The sequence below is a fragment of the Rhodnius prolixus genome, unplaced genomic scaffold, assembly GCF_049639745.1.
Source record: "Rhodnius prolixus isolate KJV_2025 unplaced genomic scaffold, Rpr scaffold_4, whole genome shotgun sequence".
In the NCBI taxonomy this organism is placed as follows: domain Eukaryota; kingdom Metazoa; phylum Arthropoda; class Insecta; order Hemiptera; family Reduviidae; genus Rhodnius; species Rhodnius prolixus.
The window spans coordinates 17,879,884-17,900,514 of record NW_027411614.1 but is presented as its reverse complement, the minus strand read 5'-3'; the positions used below and the strand labels follow the sequence as shown (position 1 = coordinate 17,900,514).

The 20,631-nt window shown below is 36.3% G+C and overlaps 1 protein-coding gene across 8 annotated transcripts in view; it reads left to right on the top strand.

The window, feature by feature from the left end:
* Positions 1-20,631, top strand: part of LOC141456070 (irregular chiasm C-roughest protein-like) — a 921,342-nt gene that overhangs the window by 798,835 nt on the left and 101,876 nt on the right. For all 8 annotated transcript variants that reach the window (XM_074131679.1, XM_074131677.1, XM_074131678.1 and 5 more), the window contains one exon: positions 16,368-16,405. In XM_074131679.1, coding sequence (XP_073987780.1) covers positions 16,375-16,405 — 31 coding nt within the window. In that variant the 5' untranslated portion in view covers positions 16,368-16,374. The remainder of the gene's footprint in view (positions 1-16,367; positions 16,406-20,631) is intronic.

Genomic DNA, 20,631 nt, shown 5'->3' with positions numbered 1-20,631 from the left:
CTTGCAATCATAATATGTGGAAACCAAAAAATATGTCGCAAAATCTTTATTTGTAATACAACGTTGTTAGTTGGAGATTTTTTCACTGTTTTCAAACGAGAGATCCGATTATTTTGCAATATTAATAAATTTGGTTGCTAGATTTTCTCTGAAAGAATGACTAAAATCTAAATAATGGTTGAAATAAGACCCTACCGTCCCATAACCCTAGTCTAACTAGCACAATCCTTGTTTATAAAAGCATTAACTTCCTCAAAAAAATTGATGTTTTCTTTCAATTTTACTTTTTTCGTAAGGTCATGGTTTTCTGAGGTAAATATGGATCTTCTTATTTCTTTTTTATGTCCTTCATATAGTTAGAAATCATTTTTAATTACTAATTTTAGAAATATCTAAAACAATTTATCTAATTTAATAATTCATGCCTCATTTAAATTTACCGAAGTACTACTTCTTAAAACTCCAGATGTTTTGAGGAAGACTTAGTCATCTACCACTATCAGCAAGATAGAGACATGTGGTTAGGTATTACCTTAATCTTGGCTACATAACACCCAAAAATAGCGTCTAATTTGGCCTACTCTTGGGAGCAGTTGTCCTATTACATAAGTATATATATATATATATACAGTAAAAGCTCTTTATTCGCGGGGTATATGTTCCATAAATATGCCGCGACTACAGAAACCGTGAATACGGAATGGTAATTTATATGGGATTATAGGGGATACGTTCCTAGGTGACAAAATAAAAAAAAACTAATAGGTATATAAAAAAATCAATTTAATTGAAGTTTTTGAACATTTTGATTAATTATCTTAAGGCTTAGGCAATGGTTTGAAGAATTTTGTAATTTTCTCTTGCTTGGCAGTTTTTAAAAGCTCCTTCAATTCAGACTGATACGCAGCAGTCGCATTAGCAATTTGCCATTTAAAAATAAGACTTCGTTCCATAGACGGATCAATGTTCATAAAGAAATCGCAAAGCTCACTTGCCATTCTTAAACCTTCACTAAGATTTTTCAAATTAAATGTCACGTTTCTAGTGCTTGTTGAAGCCTCTTCTTTAATGGGACAACGCCACTTCCATTTTTTCTATTGCTGGATCACAAACAATTTTCGCTGACAGTGAAGTTGAAGCTACAGACGATCTTATTTTATCTTCGGATTCTTTTTATCGATCGTACAGTTGATTCGTTGACATTGAATGAGCGTGATATGGACGCAAATGACTCTCCAAGGTGTAAACGATCAAGCATTTCTATTTTCACTTTAAGCGGTAACACAGATTTTTTTCGTGTCGACACTCGTTTCTCATTTTTTTTAGTTGACATAAATTAGAAAAAGAGCGGTAGAGACGTGTTACTCGATCACAATTTTTGTAACGGATGTGAAAGACGAAACAATAGAACACGCAAAGCGGCTTTTACCATAGAACGGAAGAGCAACATTTAAAAATATACTTTGTTCATTGAGTAATAAGGTTGCTTTCATTCTGTGCGTTTACATTCTCAAAAACACCGATCGCGGCGAAGGCGGCTTATGTCAAAGTCCTCGGCGATATCATTTAACAACATACTTTAGGCAAAGTTGTAATAAGATCTATTTTACTTTTTTTATTAGTCCATTTGACGACATTTACAAAGGATATTAGGTTGGATACCTATTGGAATCCTTTTATTATCATAGTGTACTTCCGCGAATATCCGCGAATATAGGAATTGGGTCGCATTTTTTTAATCCGCGAATAATGAAAACGCGAATGAAGGAAGCGCGAATAAGGAGCTTTTGCTGTATATATATTACACCTGCACACCTATTCAGAAAAAATTACTGCCAGTTTCAGTCATTATAAACTTTATTATGCCGAGCTTTCGACCTAGGGACTAGGTCATCTTCAGGGCTATTTACAATATACTGTTTTACATCATTAGAGGGTTGGTGTGCCTTCTGTCTTGTCTGTTCATAGACTAATCATTTAAATTTACCGAAGTACTACTTCTTAAAACTCCAAATGTAATTGAAAGAAGAGCTAATACCCACAGGAAACTCTTCGTGGACAGCCATCTTGTCAGTTTGTTTGCTTAATCAATTAACCAACCTAATGTATGGGTTATAAGATTGTTGAAGAAATTATAAACGCGCATCTTCCATTCTGCGTTATGTACAAAACGAATAATGATATTGCATTGTTCGAAGTGAATTTGCCAGCCAAGGATAATCGTATGATCAACTGTTGATAGCGACTTTCAAATTGTAGCTGTCAAATCGTATTAGTTCACTTTAATATTCTAGTACAGAGAACTTTTTACAGTTCTCTGTCCCTCAGACCGTTGGAGGGCCAGACTATAAAATAAACAATGAACTATTTCCTATGCACACTGCACATATCTTATTTTAAAGTAAAAAACGAAACGGAAACAAATGCAATTTTTAAAATAAAGAACGCGTCAATTTAAATAACAAACTGACAAGCAATAGAAATTATGGATCTGCTTTTGGCTAATGAGATGGTCATTATCCGGTTTAGTTATAGTTTGTCTTTCTTCCTACTTCTGCTGTTATTTTACACTGCTTCTGGAGCTGTGACGCGTGCGTCCCACGTCACCGGAAGTAGTACTGTACCCCAGTACTCCAGGATGCGGAATGCAGATGTGCTCCTCTCACTGACCACCAGTGAAAGAGGGGCCGGATAAATGGCCTCAGGGGGCCGCATGTGGCCCGCGGGCCGTAGTTTGGGGGTCCCCTGTTCTAGTATGTGCTATTCTTGTAGATCTTAGACGTTGTACCAGGACACTGTGGCCACTCTTTCATATACTTCATTGCCCTGATGTGAATGTTAAACTTATTCCTTGATTCGGCATTTATTTTCCATTTTCAAAACAATTTACATTATATTATTTACTGCCAGCATGTGTAAAGCTCTAAATAAGCTGGACTATAATAATTCCATTTGTAAATATTCATTTGTTTATTTTCAAATGAAAAAAAAAAATTCCATTAAAAAATAAAACACTGTCTTTATTTTTGCAATTTGTGGGCACACAATGAGAATTGCAATTGTTATTTCATTGAAATGAGCAAATAAGAAGGGATAATAAAGGAATTAAATTATGCCCTACCTCTGTTTAATTAATGTTCAAATTTAATACGAAAAACACATTAAAATTACTATAGTAATTAATTGTGGAGATAAATAAACGATTTATATGTAAATGAAACAAATTAAGGGGGCCCATTAGAGATGAAAATAATATAATTAATCAATTAACACAGACAATAAAAAATAATATTACTCAAAAGAGAAAGAAAATAACTTTTTACAGAGAGAGAAAATTTTTACTGAACTCAATGCAAGGGTAAAATAAATATTCTCTCAAAAATTGAATACTTTGATCTTTATATTTCTAATAACTGTCTTTTTCATATTTATATTTTTTTTATTTTTTTAGTTTATATGGTTTACGTACTTGCCTGAGGGCAACGCTGATATTTTTTTTTAAATAAATAATTAAAACCTTGGAGCAGAAGTATCGATATAAAGAGAGATCATTTCTCTGCTTTAAAACGAAAACTGTATAACCAATCCACCCATATGGACTTCAAATAAAAACAACCTTATCAGCTTTGCTATTTATTGATTTCTACTTTTTCCGAACTTCTAGGAGTCAAAGTTAAAAAGATTTGTGGCGACTTAAAACTGTATTATTGATGAACTGAAATTTTAATTTTGCCTGTTTGATAAATTTATTGTAAAATTTGACTTTTTTACGCCCATATAAGTGTAAAGATTGAGGTTCCCTCCCTCTGAGGCCAGAAAAAGTTATTTTTAGAAAATGATTTGATTACATACCAGTAATAGTCACTCTTAAAAGCTAGCTGCTGAAGTATTACTTCACAATTCTATCACTTAATTCTGTTTTATGTCTAGAGAATGCATTAGATTCGATCAATACTGGTTTATGACGATGCGTTCCTTTACCTTCTAATTAAAGGCTTTTAATAATGAGTTTTTTTCAATTAAACTCTCCTTCCTTGTATTTATTACTTCTTCTTTGTCCATTTATTAGTTTTACTCTGGAGCGGAGACCTAGTTCTACTGTAGGGGCAATAAAGTTCTTGGCGATGCACCGTAAGGTTTGAACCCTTTTTAGAGGCACTCCAGTGGAAGGATTCAGAAGTCACAGCATATTGTTGCTGAAGTCAATCTGTGAAAAGGTTTTGGTTTTAACGATTTTTTAAAAATTTTATTCATTTATTTTGAATAAAGAATTATTATATTTAATTGTGTCCATTGTGCTCTCACTATTGCTAGTTCAGATCCCCACAGTATGCACGGTCAAGAAACTCAACTAAAATAAGAACACTATGGAAGTTTGAGAAGGAAAAGACGTTAGGCGTCAGCAAGGAATGACCATTTCCCACAGCTAAATATCTTCATGATCCTTCTTGAATATTCTAAAGGAAGCTCTTCAGAAGGATTCTAGGTAGGATGAACATTCCCCCTCTAGCACCTTATAATTACGCAAGATCTCCAGGATGAGTGATGGCTCTCCAACCACGATACGCTCCAATGCTCCCTAGATATTCTACAGATAGATTCTTCATATTTAAAGAGAACCAAGCTCACTGCGTGGCTCCAGATATATAATCTCTCAGGCAACCCACTCAGCAAAACCCTTTTCAAATTTGAAATACTCTATACTCTTTCATTTCTAAACTCCAGCCTTTTTAGGGAAATCCACAGAATCGGGGAAGGGGCAGCTGTATGGAATGCCCTCTTCCCTAAAAAAATCTTACCACCTAAAAGAGGATATTAACACCTCCATCATCTCCTTAAAAGGTTTCTGAAGCCAGCAATGTTGGAGGCTCCATTTTCGATACAGTCACCGCTGCGCCATCCATCTTTCGGTGCGGATCTCAGTGCGACGCCTTAGAGTGAGCTTGGGAAGAAAGCGGAAGTATGGGACATCGTGGATTTCTAAGGCTCTCTTCCCCCTCGAAAATCCTAACGAGATGTTTTGAGGAAGACTTAGTCATCTACCACTATCAGCAAGATAGAGACATGTGGTTAGATATTACCTTAATCTTGGCTACATAACACCCAAAAATAGCGTCTAATTTGGCCTACTCTTGGGAGCAGTTGTCCTGGAGCCTCCACGAGGAGGTACAGATTGGATGATCCCTTTTCTTGATTTTCGATCTCATCATAGAGAAAACTGCTGAAAGTAAATTCATTTGGTGAATAATTTTTTTAAAACTGGAAGTAGAACGATTTTTTTTTAAAAAATCTTCTCGTTTCTCTAAGTAGAAAAGCCCTTCCATCTAGAACTTCTTAAATATTTATCGACAGTTATCTACTTGTTTAAAAGAAAATTTAGAGGGTGGATATTTCTCGTTCACCACTCCTAAACGCACACTCCAAATAAATCCAGTCCAGTCCAGCTTATTTAGAGCTTTACACATGCTGGCAGTAAATAATATAATGTAAATTGTTTCGAAAATGGAAATAAATGCCAAATTAAGGGAATAGTTTAACATTCACATCAGGGCAATGAAGAAGAATATCAAAGAGTGGCCACAGTGTCCTGGTACAATGTCTAAGAACAACAAGAATAGCACATACTAGAACATTAAAGTGAACTAATACGATTCGACAGCTACAATTTGAAAGTCGCTATCACCAGTTGATCATACGATTACCCTTGGCTGGCAAATTCACTTCGAACAATGCAATATCATTATTCGTTTTGTACATAACGCAGAACGGAAGATGGCCGTTTATAATTTCTTCAACAATCTTATAACCCATACATTAGGTTAATTAATTGATTAAGTAAACCAACTGTCAAGATGGCTGTCCACGAAGAGTTTTCTGTGGGTATTACTAAGCTCTTCTTTCAATTATATTTGGAATTTTAAGAAGTAGGACTTCGGTAAATTTAAATGATTAGTCTATGAACAGACAAGACAGAAGGCACACCAACCCTCTAATGATGTAAAACAGTATATTGTAAATTAGCCCTGAAGAGGACCTAGTCCCTAGGTCGAAAGCTCGGCATAATAAAGTTTATAATGACTGAAACTGGCAGTAATTTTTTCTGAATAGGTGTACAGGTGTAATATATACTTATAAGGATTACGTTTTCTTCCCAAAACAATTTCTTGCATATCTGGACTTAAAACTTTAAGCGTTCATTTTGTAAACATCCGGCAAATTGTAACCTTCCTAAAGCAAAATCTCGACAAATTGTTGTTGATGCAACGAAGAACAGTATTCCGATAAATACAACTGATAGCAAACTGTAATTGTTAGTTTTTAAGGCTTACTGTTTAAATACATAATCTGATACATTATCTTGGCTGCGTAAGAAACTGGAAAAACATCCCCGTACTAAATGAGTACAATCTTGTGCGAGCTACATCCGGTGGACGGTTTTAAGAGAAACGAGAATGTAATTTGTGCCTCGAACAGAGTAGGCTAGCCGATAATATCTCTCTATCCTTACATAATACTAATGCTTGACACAGACAAAGTACAACTAATTCAAAGCCTAAAGCTTTTTGTAATAAACTTGGGAAATAACAAAATATAACAATGTAATTTACATATTGTAAGAAATATGTGTTATGTCTTTAAGTAAATCATATTATTTATTACTATAACCTCCATTGGTAAAATGTTTTCATCAGATTGCTGCAAACTGCTTACTATTATTAAGTGCTCCAGTTACATTAAAAAAATCAAAGTAATTTAGGGAAGGGATTAGCTATGAGGTTAACATACTGGACTCTCACGCGGAGGTCCCGGGTTCGAATCCAGCTGCTGACCCTTAGATTTTCTCTTCCTAGGAGCTTCTTACAGTTCACTGTCCGGTGATGGACAATGTTGTCTGTAACGAGAGAACACTGTCCGGAGGCCGGCAGTGCACTGAAAAAAGCTCCGGGCGCCAATAATCTTAGAGTGTTGACGCGCCTTATTTAATTAACCATAAAATGAAACGTTGCAGTTTAACTCAGAAATCTGGTAGTGATTGCGGAAAAGAAGTGAATAACTGAAGTCGTTCTGGAATGACATCTCCATGTCTACCAAGATGATCAAAACATCCGTGACTTCCATCACCGAGAAGAAATAATAGGAAAACGCAGATAGCTGTAGTTTTGAGTTCACTTGAGAGCTATAATCACATCATTCCCAAAATGGATTGATGTTATTTACATTATATTGCCATTATACGAGTATACTAATAGCATAGTAGCAACTAATCAACAGCAAGATTTCCTTCCAAGCCAGTCTTGGAAACAATGTGCTTTAATTATATTAACATCAAAATCAAAAATAATGATTGTAACCTTAAATTAAAATAAATCTTAACAATTTTAATTTTTTCTTTAATTTTCGCATTACTTAAGTTCAAGTTAATGATATAAACTACCTAACCTTCAATAAGTAGCCTTTTTCATCTTAAAGCGGTAGACATTTTCAACTGAATTTTAAAGGATTAAAGAAAAAAGGTTAATATTGCGTACTTGGAGGCAGTGGCTTCACCATCCGAGTTCAAGATGGACTTTACTTGTACTTGGCTCCCTCACTTTTACAATAAACAGCTGTTAATGTTTCCTACAAATACATTCGCTTCACACATTCATCATTCTACGAGGGTCGTTTGAAAAGTCCGTGCAAAGTCAGAGAGATAGCACTACTGGCGCGTATCGAGGTTATGTTTAGTTAGTAGCATCTCTTGGAAGAACACACACCAAGTTTCAGCCAGATCGGTCTATTTCTTTGTGTTTGGCATTCGTTTGAATCGAAGAAGTCGAGTGAATTTCAAAAAATGGACGAAAAAGAATTTCGTGTGTTGATTAAACACTACTTTATGAAAGGCAAAACGCCTCAGGAGACTAAAGAGAAGCTTGATAAACATTATGGTGACTCTGCACCTTCGATTAGAACAGTTTATAAGTGGTTTCAAAATTTTCGAAGTGGCCATATGGGCACAAGTGACGCTGAACGTTCTGGACGCCCTGTTGAGGTTACTACTCCAGAAATCATTGATAAAATCCATGATATGGTGGTGGATGACAGAAGAGTGAAGGTGCGTGAGATTGCTAGTGCTGTGGGCATCTCGAATGAACGGGTACATAATATTTTGCATCAACATTTGGACATGACAAAGCTATCCGCAAGATGGGTGCCGCGATTGCTCACGCTTGACCAAAAACGAAATCGTGTGAAGTGTTGCAAGGACGGTTTGCAGCTGTTCAAGAAGAATCCGCAGGACTTTGAGCGTCGTTTCGTCACTGTGGATGAAACATGGATACATCACTACACTCCTGAGACCAAAGAACAATCTACACAATGGGTTACCAAGGGGGAATCTGCGCCAAAAATGGCGAAGACCGTTCCTTCGGCCGGAAAGATTATGGCGACTGTCTTTTGGGATTCGCAAGGAATAATCCTCATCTACTATCTGGAAAAGGGTAAAACTATTACAGGTGCATATTATTCATCGTTATTGGACCGTTTGAAAACCGAGCTGCAAGAAAAACGCCCACGATTGGCCCACAAAAAAGTCCTTTTCCATCACGACAACGCACCAGCTCACACCTCAGCAGTTGTGGTCGCAAAATTAATGGAAATAGGATTCCAACTCGTTTTACACATCCCCCCTATTCCCCAGACTTGGCTCCCTCGGACTACTATTTGTTTCCCAATAGGAAGAAATGGCTGGCGGGAAAAAGATTTTATTCAAACGAGGAGGTGATTGCCGAAACGAATGGCTATTTTTCAGACTTAGACAAATCCTATTATTCGGAAGGGATCAACAAACTAGAGCAGCGTTGGACGAAGTGTATAAGCCTAAAAGGAGACTATGTTGAAAAATAAAAAAGGTTTACCCCAAAAAATTAAGTAGTTTTTATTTTTGCACGGACTTTTCAAACGACCCTCGTACTATATACTGCTATTTACATAAACTACTGCTAATGGATGGAGCAGCACTCTGTGCTCCTGCCATCCTTATACTTAACCAAAATTAAAATCACGTAATCCTTCTCTAAGCATTTTCTTCCATTCATTCTAATTCGGCTATAGCTTTTAAATACATTCATATTTCATTGCTAGCTCTGCTATCGACTTAAGCACATAAATGTTGGTGGAGAATATAATGTCTTCGTAGCGAAATGGTGCATCTAAATACCTGTATATATCGTCAAACATTCGTTTCCTTTCTACCACATAACGTGGACATATCATTATTACATGTTTGAAATCCTCCTCCTCATTGCAATCTACGCAAAGAGGAGAGGACCTTTTGTTGATCCTGTGTAGATACGATCCGCACACCGCGTGGTTCGCTCTCAGCCTGCTTATTGTCGTAACAACCCATTTATTAGTGACAGATCCCTTAAACCATGGTTTTCTAGGTAACTGATCTGCCATAGTTTTATAGAATCTACCTTTATCACCATTATTGTAATCTGTCTGCCATTTTTGTAGTGCTGCTTTTGCAATTGTACCCTTGATATCGGTGTGTGGTAATTTATAATTAGCCATTTCCCCACTATTGGTGGCTTCCTTTGCAAGTGTATCAACAATTTCATTCTCTTTTGTTGATATTGTTGATACACTGTTACTTTGTTCCTAGTGTTTTTTTGTTTTTTTTTTTTTTAATTAAAATGTGGTCTAAATTCATTGAATGTCTTTTAATCATATTTAAAACAAATTTTTGTAGTGTTTCATAAACAATAATTGTTGATTTTTTCTGCTAACATTGTCTTCTGTTAAAAAAAATAATAAAATCTATTTTAACCCATCTCTCGTATTAATGCAATCAAATGAAAATTTTAGTAAAAATATTGATTTCTTTGAAAAAGTCCAAATAATCTTCAAAAAATTCTACTTGTAGAAATGTTATCCTCACAAGGTATTCTATAGCAAATAGCTGTGGTGGCCAGCTGCCGTTTTTTAGATCGTGTTCAAACCTGTTTATGATGCATTAACAACTAACCAATCTATTATGTAAAGGGTTTCATTGTAGATTTATCTTCTTCGTCTTTTTTTTTAATAGATATTTACTTAATATCATGTTACAATATAAGATTGTCTTTTTTAATAATTAAAAAATTATACAATAAAATAAAAAATAATTTAAAACAAGTTTGAACTGCCTGAGAAGTTTGGTTTCGAGGTACTTTGTTCACGCGCGCGCGCGCGCACGACGCTCAGTGAGTGGGATGGCCGTTTATCGCCCACGTTGAAACCTGCGTCAAATTTTTCGGGAGATCTAATTTTTAAAGAAGGAAAAGGAAGAGTTTTAAAAGTGAAGCTATAATAGTTGTAATTTTAACACAAAAGCAGCACTCAACAAGATTACGTGAACTCCTCTTTTGAATTCCAAACATATTTTCAAAATTGTGCTGCCGTAGTTGTTTAACATTTCACGTTAATTATTTTACTTCTAACTAAAAACAAATATAAAAAAAGATTATGCCTCTTTGAATTTTCTGCAAGAATGTGAGCAATTATTGTACTCATCTATCTCTTCAATTACACAGAAAATTCCAGCTTTCCAGCTGTATTTTTGAAGGAGTTGTAAGTTGATAAAGTTTAGAAGCTTTACATTTCCTTCATATTTCGAATTGCTATATCTCCTGTCCTATTGGTGTTATGGCAGCGAAAATTTTGTACAATTGTAGTACTCATTTACCTCTTCAATCGTGCACAGTACCCACTTTCTAGCTGTATTTATGAAGGTGATAAAGTTTGGGAGCCATAGATTTAATCATATATCTAATTGCTGTAACTCCTATCATATTGGAGCTGAGCAATTTCTGCAACAGTAAGTACAAACATAGTACTCGTTTACTTTTACAATTGGTCACAATTGCAGCTTTTACCTGTATTTTTGTAGGAGAAATAAGGTGATAAAATTTTGGGAACTTTACCTTTCCTTCATATTTCGAACAGCTGTATCTCCTCCTGTCCTATTAGTGAAATATTTGCAAAAATATAGAAAATTATAGTACTACCTTACTGCTACAATTGTGCAGATTTCTAGCTTTCAAATAATTGAGAGCTTTACATTTCCTTCATATTTCGAACTGTTGTAGTTTCTGCCCTATTGGTGTAAACTTAAACCCAACCTTTCTCCCGCCTCGAAAAAATTCTGGACAAACCCCTCTACAGAACGCCAAGTAAACAAAAATTCTATATTTTCATTGGTACATATGAAGAGCTCAGTTTAAAAATTCATTTAGACTTAGTAACCAAAAACTCTTTATCAACAGTTCCCACATACATTAAGTGTTTAATGCTTTTAAAATTTAGTTGTATTTTAATGCTACTTCAATAAAATGGAGAGGACCGTTTTTTTTTTCTTTTTATCAAAATTATAGGAACTAATCTAGTGATATTTTAGTAAACATTCTGCCGGGTTTGTAAACAAAAATAACACTGTTTACAGAATAAATACTCGTAGAACATATTATTTTTTGGTTCACATTTTACAGATGTCAGCATAAAGCATGGTTGGTGCTTTCTATCTCATTATGTTGAAAACGTTAACAAAGTATAAATAATAATTTGATTTATACATAAAGTGAACTTTGATTTTAATCGTGTGTTTAGTGTGACAATGATATGTACGTTGTGGATAAAGATATTTTGTGGCTTCATATATATACGTATATCTAATACCGCATATATAATATTATTTACAGAGTGATGGAGGCGCAGTCAATCTTTTCAGCTTCACTCCTCCTCCTCCAGATACTCACACAGTGACAGTAGTACGCTAGCCACCTGTACCAATCCCTGCTGAGCGGAGTTAGATCGCATCTAGTGTTTCTGTCTTGCCATGTCCCTATACAACCTTATCCCTCTAGTTTTTTACCCCTCTACAATATAAAAACATGTGAGACAGCAGTTGCCTACTAAGTTGGTTGCCAGATGTTTCTTGGTCCATTAGGATGCCTAATACTGTAATGGTGCCATTTATTATTTTTCATATGTGCAATGTTTATAACAATAATCGAATATTGTAACTAAACAGTATATATTTCGTGCTTAATTTTGAAATAATTTTTTTTAAATTTATTTTGTAATTTACAATCTGTATAGGTATATACAATAAGTAAATATGAAGAGTATGATGAACTGGTGCGGGAGGAGAGCAGGAGGAGAGAAGCTACCCAGCGGTAGCACTCTCTATATGAGATAGGGGAATGTGAAGAGGAGAATATGAGGAGGAGAGAGGAGAGATTTAGTTCTTCAGACTGTAAGGAAGTCGCGGGGCCACTGGCGATTCAGTCGTCGAGGAGTATTGTTAGGGATGTCAGAGAAGGCGAGAGACAGTACAAGAGGATTTGAGCAAGTAGAGAGAGCAGTATGGAATTTTTGATATTTAGGCTTGGCGAGTTGGTCTATGAAGGGAATGTTGAGGTCGGTGTGAAGAGTGAGGTTAGACTACTGTAGAAAGGAGCGTCAGCTATCTGTCGGAGGAGTTTTGACTGAAATGTCTGCACCGTCCGTAGGTTTGTAGCTTTGGCTGAACCCCACAGCTCTAGTCCGTAAGTCCACATAGGTTTGAGGATAGTATTGTATAGTAACCGTTTGAGTTCAATTTAGAGCGTCGTCCAAGTAATCTGTAAAGCAGTTTCGCACGTTTCGTCATTGCTTGTCTTTTAAGTCTAGTGTGAGGGTTCCACGTGAGTCTTTTGTCTATGTAGAGCCCAAGGTAGCGTGAAATAAATTTAAAATTATTGGTTACATCACTAATTTTAGGTAGTATAAAATAATTTTTGAGATTCGGCAAGTAATAAAATGTGTAAAACGCCAACGTTTCGATATATTCAAGTTCCTCAATGCTGAGGTTTCCCTCAACCAAATATTTCTTATAATTTCAGCTTCCAACTGGATCTATCCTTCTTACAGTCCGCAACCGTGGAGGCTTTCACGGACGCCATTTATCCACTTTTCCTTGGGTCTAACGCTTCTTCTTCCTTCGGTTTCCCAGTCTAGTTTCCCTTTAGCCATTCTTTTGATATAGCCTTTACCATCTTATTTTCTTTACTCTACCTTCTGCAGCACATCTTTTTCATTTCATTTTCTTTCTTATTTCTTCGTTTCTTACACTTTCAAGCCTTGAGATATTTATCCCAATCATAATCTTTATTCTTGATATTTATTCCGAGCAATGATAAAAGCTACGTTCTGGGAAGATGGGTCTCATAGCAGAGGTGAAGGTAATCTTTCTTAGGGACTAAACCCTAAACAGAAAATCCTGGTCCTCCCGGTAGGGAGTCAGGCCAGCCCTCCGACCATCACCAAAAAATACTGTTGCTACGAAACATAAAATAATTGCGGAAATTCAAGGCCTAAATTATAAAATATATATATTTTTTAAAAAAAGTGCCATTCGTATCAATTTAAATAGTTTAATCAGCATGTTTATATCTGTCGGTGTCAATGGTGCCTTTGAAATAATATTAAGAAATTGCAGAATTGGCAAATTTCTTTCTTTTAATGTTCCACCACTTCTAATAAATTATCTACACCAATTTAAAATTGTTGATTCAGCAGACATTTATTAATTATCATCTAAATATCTTACTACTTATTTAAATAATAGGTTTGTATTATCACACTGAAGTATCTACCATTAATTATCGACTGGTAAATTGGGATATTTTTATTTGGTAAATTTTTTTTGTAAAGAATATTTTTGATTTGTAGTGTACGGCATAATTCTTTATTTACTGCAGAAGCGCAGCTTCCACATAGGCTCCATGGTCGAGACTACTCCAAAAAAAAATTCGAAACAGAAAACATTGCTTATTATTATTATTATTATTATTATTATTATTATTATTTTCTTCTTATAACAATTTTTCAACATAGTGCTTTGGTTATTTAAATCGCTTTCACTCTAGGAGTAAAAATAAAGCCTGAATATACTCTAACCACACAACTTCTCCGAAGGCTGTATCTATGTATTTAACCTTGTGCGGTTCACAATCCTTGAGAAAGTACTTGAGCACAAAATGAACTGAAGCAATGACTGTATTTCGTATTCGTGCAATGGAAATGGTAATTCTTTACTTGTTTATAGAAAAAGAGAATAAATGCTGTAGATCCTTGTAAAAGTAAATTATACTCATTAAGGGACGAAAACTATTTTCCATTTTCAAAATGAACATTTTTATAAGAGCAATATAGCCATAATAGATACATATGGGTCGCGTTGGCGTAGGCTTTAACGCAGCCCTACAAGAATCTAATCTAGCCCAGCGATATAGGTCCCGCAGGGGGTCGCTGGTGCATGCGGCTTCCTGGGTGTTGCAATCCCATGGGTTCCTAGCACAGTACTCCATGTACTCTCAATAGTCACAGTGACCCAATACTCTTGCACTACATTCCCTACACGCCCAAGGGCCATCTTTCGTTGGAGATAGCTACTGGCAAAGGGAGTAAACCCCCTTTGAATCCAAGGTCCCTTCATTGTTTTTGAGGGCTGAGCCTAGAGCCAAGAACCCTACTCTGCAAAACCTTAAATACTTCTCGAAACCTAAATTGGAAAATTAAGGAGGTTAGAGCCTTTAATGGTTAGTAATGACAAGAAAGAAGAACAGGGATGTAGGACATTAATTGTATTTAAAAAAAAAAAATTTTATCTAAAAGAATACCAAATGTTAAGGAAATCATAGCAACTTTTTTCGAGAAAAACACTTTTAAATGGGAAATCGATTTATCAAATTGGCACATCTTTAAATATGTAATATACAATAAGCAAGAAATAACAAACATTTTGAAGGGAGTTTCTTCCTAAACGATAAATCCCACAATTAGTAATAACTTCCGCCACTCGAAAATTCTGCAGCAAAAATTAACCAACTCATAAAACCACAGACCCGCGCCTCCTTTGACAGCCTCCAATACTTCTGAAGCGCCAACGGCGTAAATCCATAAGAGTATTGCTAACAGTGGATTGCTTTAAAAAGTAATTGACTTCAATATTAAAAATTGTTCAATTTAACCACATAACACCAATTCGTATTGCCTTATAAAAATATTTGAGTAAATTTAAAAAAACCCAAGAAGTAGTTGTATGCCTTCTGCAGGAATCCATTAAATTGGGCAAAATTTACGTTACTGTTATAACTACTTACCAAGGCCTATTTTGATATCAAATGAGTTGGTTAGCATGCAGTTTCATTATTGCTTGCGGTAGCAGGCGGGTCTCCGGGCGACTTCTAGCTCAGCGGACGGTGAGTGTTAGTAAACTGGAGGTGGTATTTAAATAATGGCCAGGTGTTTAAAGAGGGAGGACGTTATCCTAGGGGCTGGAGGTGTAGGGCTCGATGTTGGGCCAGTGTCCTAGGGGTGTTATCTCCTGGTCCCTAGAGAGCATTGTGCCTCTTTTCAACTCACCTTGCCGTTTACTATATAACCCTTGCCTAACCTCCCCTACTCCTTAAACACTAGGCAAACTACAACACCCCCTTAACTCTGACATTCCGCTAATTACGACTATACCTTCCAACTGCCTACCAGTCCACCTAGCAACCCCTTCCCTCCTTTACTTCTAACAACAGTCAGCCAGGGTGGGCAAGAAATATAGTTAGAGACGGCCAGACTGTCTCTCTCGGGAAATCTCCGTTCACTAAGGCTTGAAATTGTTTTTGCAACTGCCAGAAGTAATGCCCTATGTAGTTCTTTCCAGGCGTTCTTCTCTTGATTACATCACACTCACCTACATTCTGCCTCTAATATCGCGCAAAAACCTTTGGTATTTCCAAACTAACCCATAAAATTCTGCTACGTTCACTTTGCCTTTACATAACAAGTGAGACTACTTTCTGTAAAATGTTTTCACGTGGGAAACAGTGAAAATGTAGTGACCTAGAAACCAAATACGGTAATAATGATTTACCCAAGTTGTGCTCAATTTTCACAGATAGCTTCATATACTCTCAGTTTAAAGCTTCGGCCAAATGTTTCCCTCATTTCTAGAAGAAATATTAAAGTTTGATTAACATAAAAAACAATTTTTTCGCCCCGTCAATAATAATAAACAATAGTAATTCAAAACAGGGAAGAATATAGCTCAATAGTTAGCGTACTGGATTCTCACGTGGAGAGAGTGCAGCATTTGGCCCTTAGATTTACTCTTTCTAGAACTTTTTTGTAACTCTCTGTCCGGCGATGAACAGTGTAGTCTGTAACGACAGAACACGGTTCGGTAGCCGGAAGTGCTCTGGAAAAAAAGCTTGAAATAACCTCAGATGTTGACGCCAATTAAATTAAAGAAATAATAATAATAAAATGATTTCCGGCCAGCAAATTAACTTATTATTTTGTTGTTTCAGATGAAGTATGTTTGACTGCCACTGGAACGCCATGACGAGTAAGTAATACTTAATTACTTTAAGCGATACATTGATTACAATACGTACGTATAACGATGTGCTTCGTGTCCATAAGTTGTATTAAATGTTGAAAATAAAAGCGATCAAATATAAGTATGAGAAATCGAATTTAATAAATTCTGTTAAATTTATTTGATTTTTTGTAATACTTTTTAATCGATAAGAAAAATTGATAAAACCAATCTCTCTATAGAATCGCACTTTATTTGATTTTTTTCGTTTCTACATCAGTGGGATTTAATTAAAAAGTAATATAGAGCGATCCTAGTGCACTCTCCAGCGCAGGACGTGAACAAACATCCGACCGACTTTAACCACTGACCTGCATTCTGTCAACGTAGGGGGGAAAAAAATGGTTGAAATTTAAAAATTGGATTTTAATTTTACATAGGTTGATATCTAGGGATCTGAGTTCAAAGCATTTTTTTTTCTCCCAATAATTCTGTTCGACAAAAATGTTAGTTTTGTAAGAGAACAAACGTTAACTTTTTTATTTTTTTTAACCTTTATTTAGATTTTTACAACTGCACAGAAATCAATGCAACAAGCAAAACAGATGGTCGATAATAGAGTGTGCTGATAGGCCAGGCCAACAAGCACACATTGACATGTCTGACATGAACGACGGCCATCCAGCGATAGCAGTCGTAATATGCCATAATAGCAGGAGGATCACGACTGTCTCACTAGATAGCCGACGCTACATTCGCAGATGGTCGCGAGGCCACCGACGCCTCAACCGTCGTGGAGGATTAGTTGGGAGGGTGGAGGTTGAGAGGGCTTGGACTAAAGGATTCATGTGAGAGGATAGTTGGGAATGGAATTTTATGTAACGGGATTTGGCGAGGACAGAGACGAAGGGAATTTTAAGGTCATTGTGGATGGTATGGTTAGAGACGTAGAAAGGAGCATTGACTAGAGTACGAAGGATTTTGGATTGAAGGGATTGGATACGATGAAGGTTCGAGTGTTTGACTGTCCCGTACAGTTCTATTCCGTATGTCCATATAGGGGCTAGTAATGTGTAGTACAGCTGTCTTTGGTTACGTAGCGTCAGTTTTGAACGTTTGTCTAGTAATTTTTTTAATAGTTTATATCTGTTATTTAACTCAGTTCGTTTTAGTCGAGTATGAGTATTCCAGGTTAGTCGCTTGTCGAGGTGAAGTCCAAGGTAACGTACTTTGGTAACGGTAGGAAGAGCAATATGGTTGAAGTATATAGAAGGGAGGGATTTCCGGCTTAGTGTGAAAACTATATGTTTGGATTTTTGTTGCTTTACCTTAATTCTCCACTTTCGTAGCCAGGGTTCTAGGATATTAATATGGGATTGAAGATGGCGAGTTGCCATGATAAGATCATTGTCAGACGATAAAATGGCCGTGTCGTCAGCGAAGGTAAAGGTAGCAGTACGAGGGTCGTTTGAAAAGTCCGTGCAAAGTCAGAGAGATAGCACTACTGGCGCGTATCGAGGTTATGTTTAGTTAGTAGCATCTCTTGGAAGAACACACACCAAGTTTCAGCCAGATCGGTCTATTTCTTTGTGTTTGGCATTCGTTTGAATCGAGGAAGTCGTGTGATTTTCAAAAAATGGACGAAAAAGAATTTCGTGGGTTGATTAAACACTACTTTATGAAAGGCAAAACACCTCAGGAGACTAAAGAGAAGCTTGATAAACATTATGGTGACTCTGCACCTTCGATTAGAACAGTTTATAAGTGGTTTCAAAATTTTCGTAGTAGCCATATGGGCACAAGTGACGCTGAACGTTCTGGACGCCCTGTTAAGGTTACTACTCCAGAAATCATTGATAAAATCCATGATATGGTGATGGATGACAGAAGAGTGAAGGTGCGTGAGATTGCTAGTGCTGTGGGCATCTCGAATGAACGGGTACATAATATTTTGCATCAACATTTGGACATGACAAAGCTATCCGCAAGATGGGTGCATCCGTATTTGGATGCAGTGGAAGGTCAGCAGTGTAAATTGTATAGAGGAGGGGTGCGAGAATACTCCCTTGTGGGACACCGGCAAGAATAGGATATATAGGAGAAAAAGAAGTGCCTTGTACAACCATGAAATATCGATCAGCAAGGTATGATTTTAAGATGAGGTAGTAAGTTGAAGGAAGGATGCCCTTAAGTTTCCACAGAAGACCCGGATGCCATATCCGATCAAATGCTTGAGAAATGTCTAGGAAGGCTCCCGGGCAATACTGTCTCCGCTCAAGGGAGGTTGCGACGGTGTCAACAACTCTGTGAGCCTGGAGGATGGTAGAGTGGTAACTACGAAAGCCAAATTGATGGTGAGGAATTAAAACGTTAACTAATCTAAAAAAAAAGGAAGAATTTATAGTTTTATCATATTTCTATATTTAATTTTGCCTTGAGGCTTTTTTAAATATTAGTGCAACACGAAAAGCAAAACTCAAGAAATCACCAGTTTGATGAGATGGACATGTAAGATAGAGACTCAATTTTTGGAATGTGTGCAATTAACTACATCAACAATAAACAACAACTTACTGCTCATCCAGTAAATAGAATTTGTTGCTAGCAAATTGATTTTACGATTTATTAACCCAGAATCTAATTGATTGTAGGATTTCTTTGCTTGCAAGGCTAAATTTAATGTTGTTTTATTTTTCTCATTTTGAAAATTAGTACGTAAAGTTAGATGCTTTACTTTGATGATTGTTCTGAAAATTACAAAATATCTTACCTGAAAGGCTATATCATGTTTTCGTGGTTCGTGTTGTTAGTCATCGTGCGCAAAACTCTTAATTTCCAGAAATTAAGGGAACGAATATTAATGAGGATGATTTAGAAAGTAGAATTAGATTTCGTTCATTTTTCGGCCGGTAGTAAACTAGCTGTAGGTTTTTATGATGATTATGATGATCTGATTCCTCCTACAAATTTTTTTGTTTTTTTTTTAGTTAACAAAGACATCATCATCATTTGTTAGGTATCTAACAAAGTCTGCCACCTAGGATTCCACCTCCGATTATGGACTATTTTGAGAATTTCTCATACCGAACAAAAAGACAAGAACTGAACTTGAGGTACAATCAACTGAGACAACTTTTTGGACTGAACTCCACTGTTAACCTAATCTAAAGTCTGTCTTTCAATGCTCTATCATACGTACTCATCTGTAAAGTCCTCAACATATCTTCTATTTCCGAACTAATCCGCCTTGCCTTAACTTGCTTTCCACTAACCCTTCAACCTGATTCTGTGCCTAAAGCCGTCTCTACTATTTTACACCCTGACTACCTTCTACCCCGCTTATAACGGCGATGGCCGCGTGATCTCCTAATGTCATCATTCCAGTCCTAATTCTGGAGTGTTCTACCAACGGCTAGCGTTTCTCATCACGACTCAGTAAAATTACAATTAGTCTGTTCATTGGAAGTGCTAGAGATATATTTTAGACAGAATGCAATAAATAATTAAATTAATTTATCTAATTCAAAAAATATGAATCTATAAAATTTCATACACCTTTAAACAAAACCAAACTGTAATATAAAAGATAAAAATTAATATGAATATAATAATTCAATTGAAAGTGCAAGAAATCTATTGTGAAGGTTGACAAAAGAGGTTGAATATCTAAGAAAACGGCGTTCAGCAGCTAGCCAAGGACGGAGTGGAGGCCGTTGGATGATAACTTTGATGTTGCCTACTCTACCCTAGCCTACAACAATAGCCGACCAAAGCTCTAGTAAGCGGTTCTCTAGTAATCTTTCCTCATCCCACCATTATAGCTAGGCAACCTTACAACCCTGGTCCCTGCAGCTATCGTAACTTGAAAGCTACAACCATGTCGGATCAAAGATCCTACCAACCCAGCTTCCGTCCTAGGCTTCTTCCTGTTCCGCAGATATTCACCCTCGACTGAACCAATATCGCCTTCTCTCTCTCTCTCTCTCTCGCTCTTGCTTTCACTGTCGCTCCTACTTTTACCATCATGGACGATATATAGATATAATAGAATCCTATAAAGTTATATAAAAGGGGATGTGGGCGTTGGATAAACGATGTAGCCACCATGTCGACAAACTACTAACTCTTCGCATAGTTTAATATTATATCCGCGACCTGAACTAGACAAACCAGTTGCTTTTTGCATTGAAGACTGACATTTAACAAGCTGTTTAGTTAACAATGTTTGATGTCTTATCGCTTTAATCTGGTAG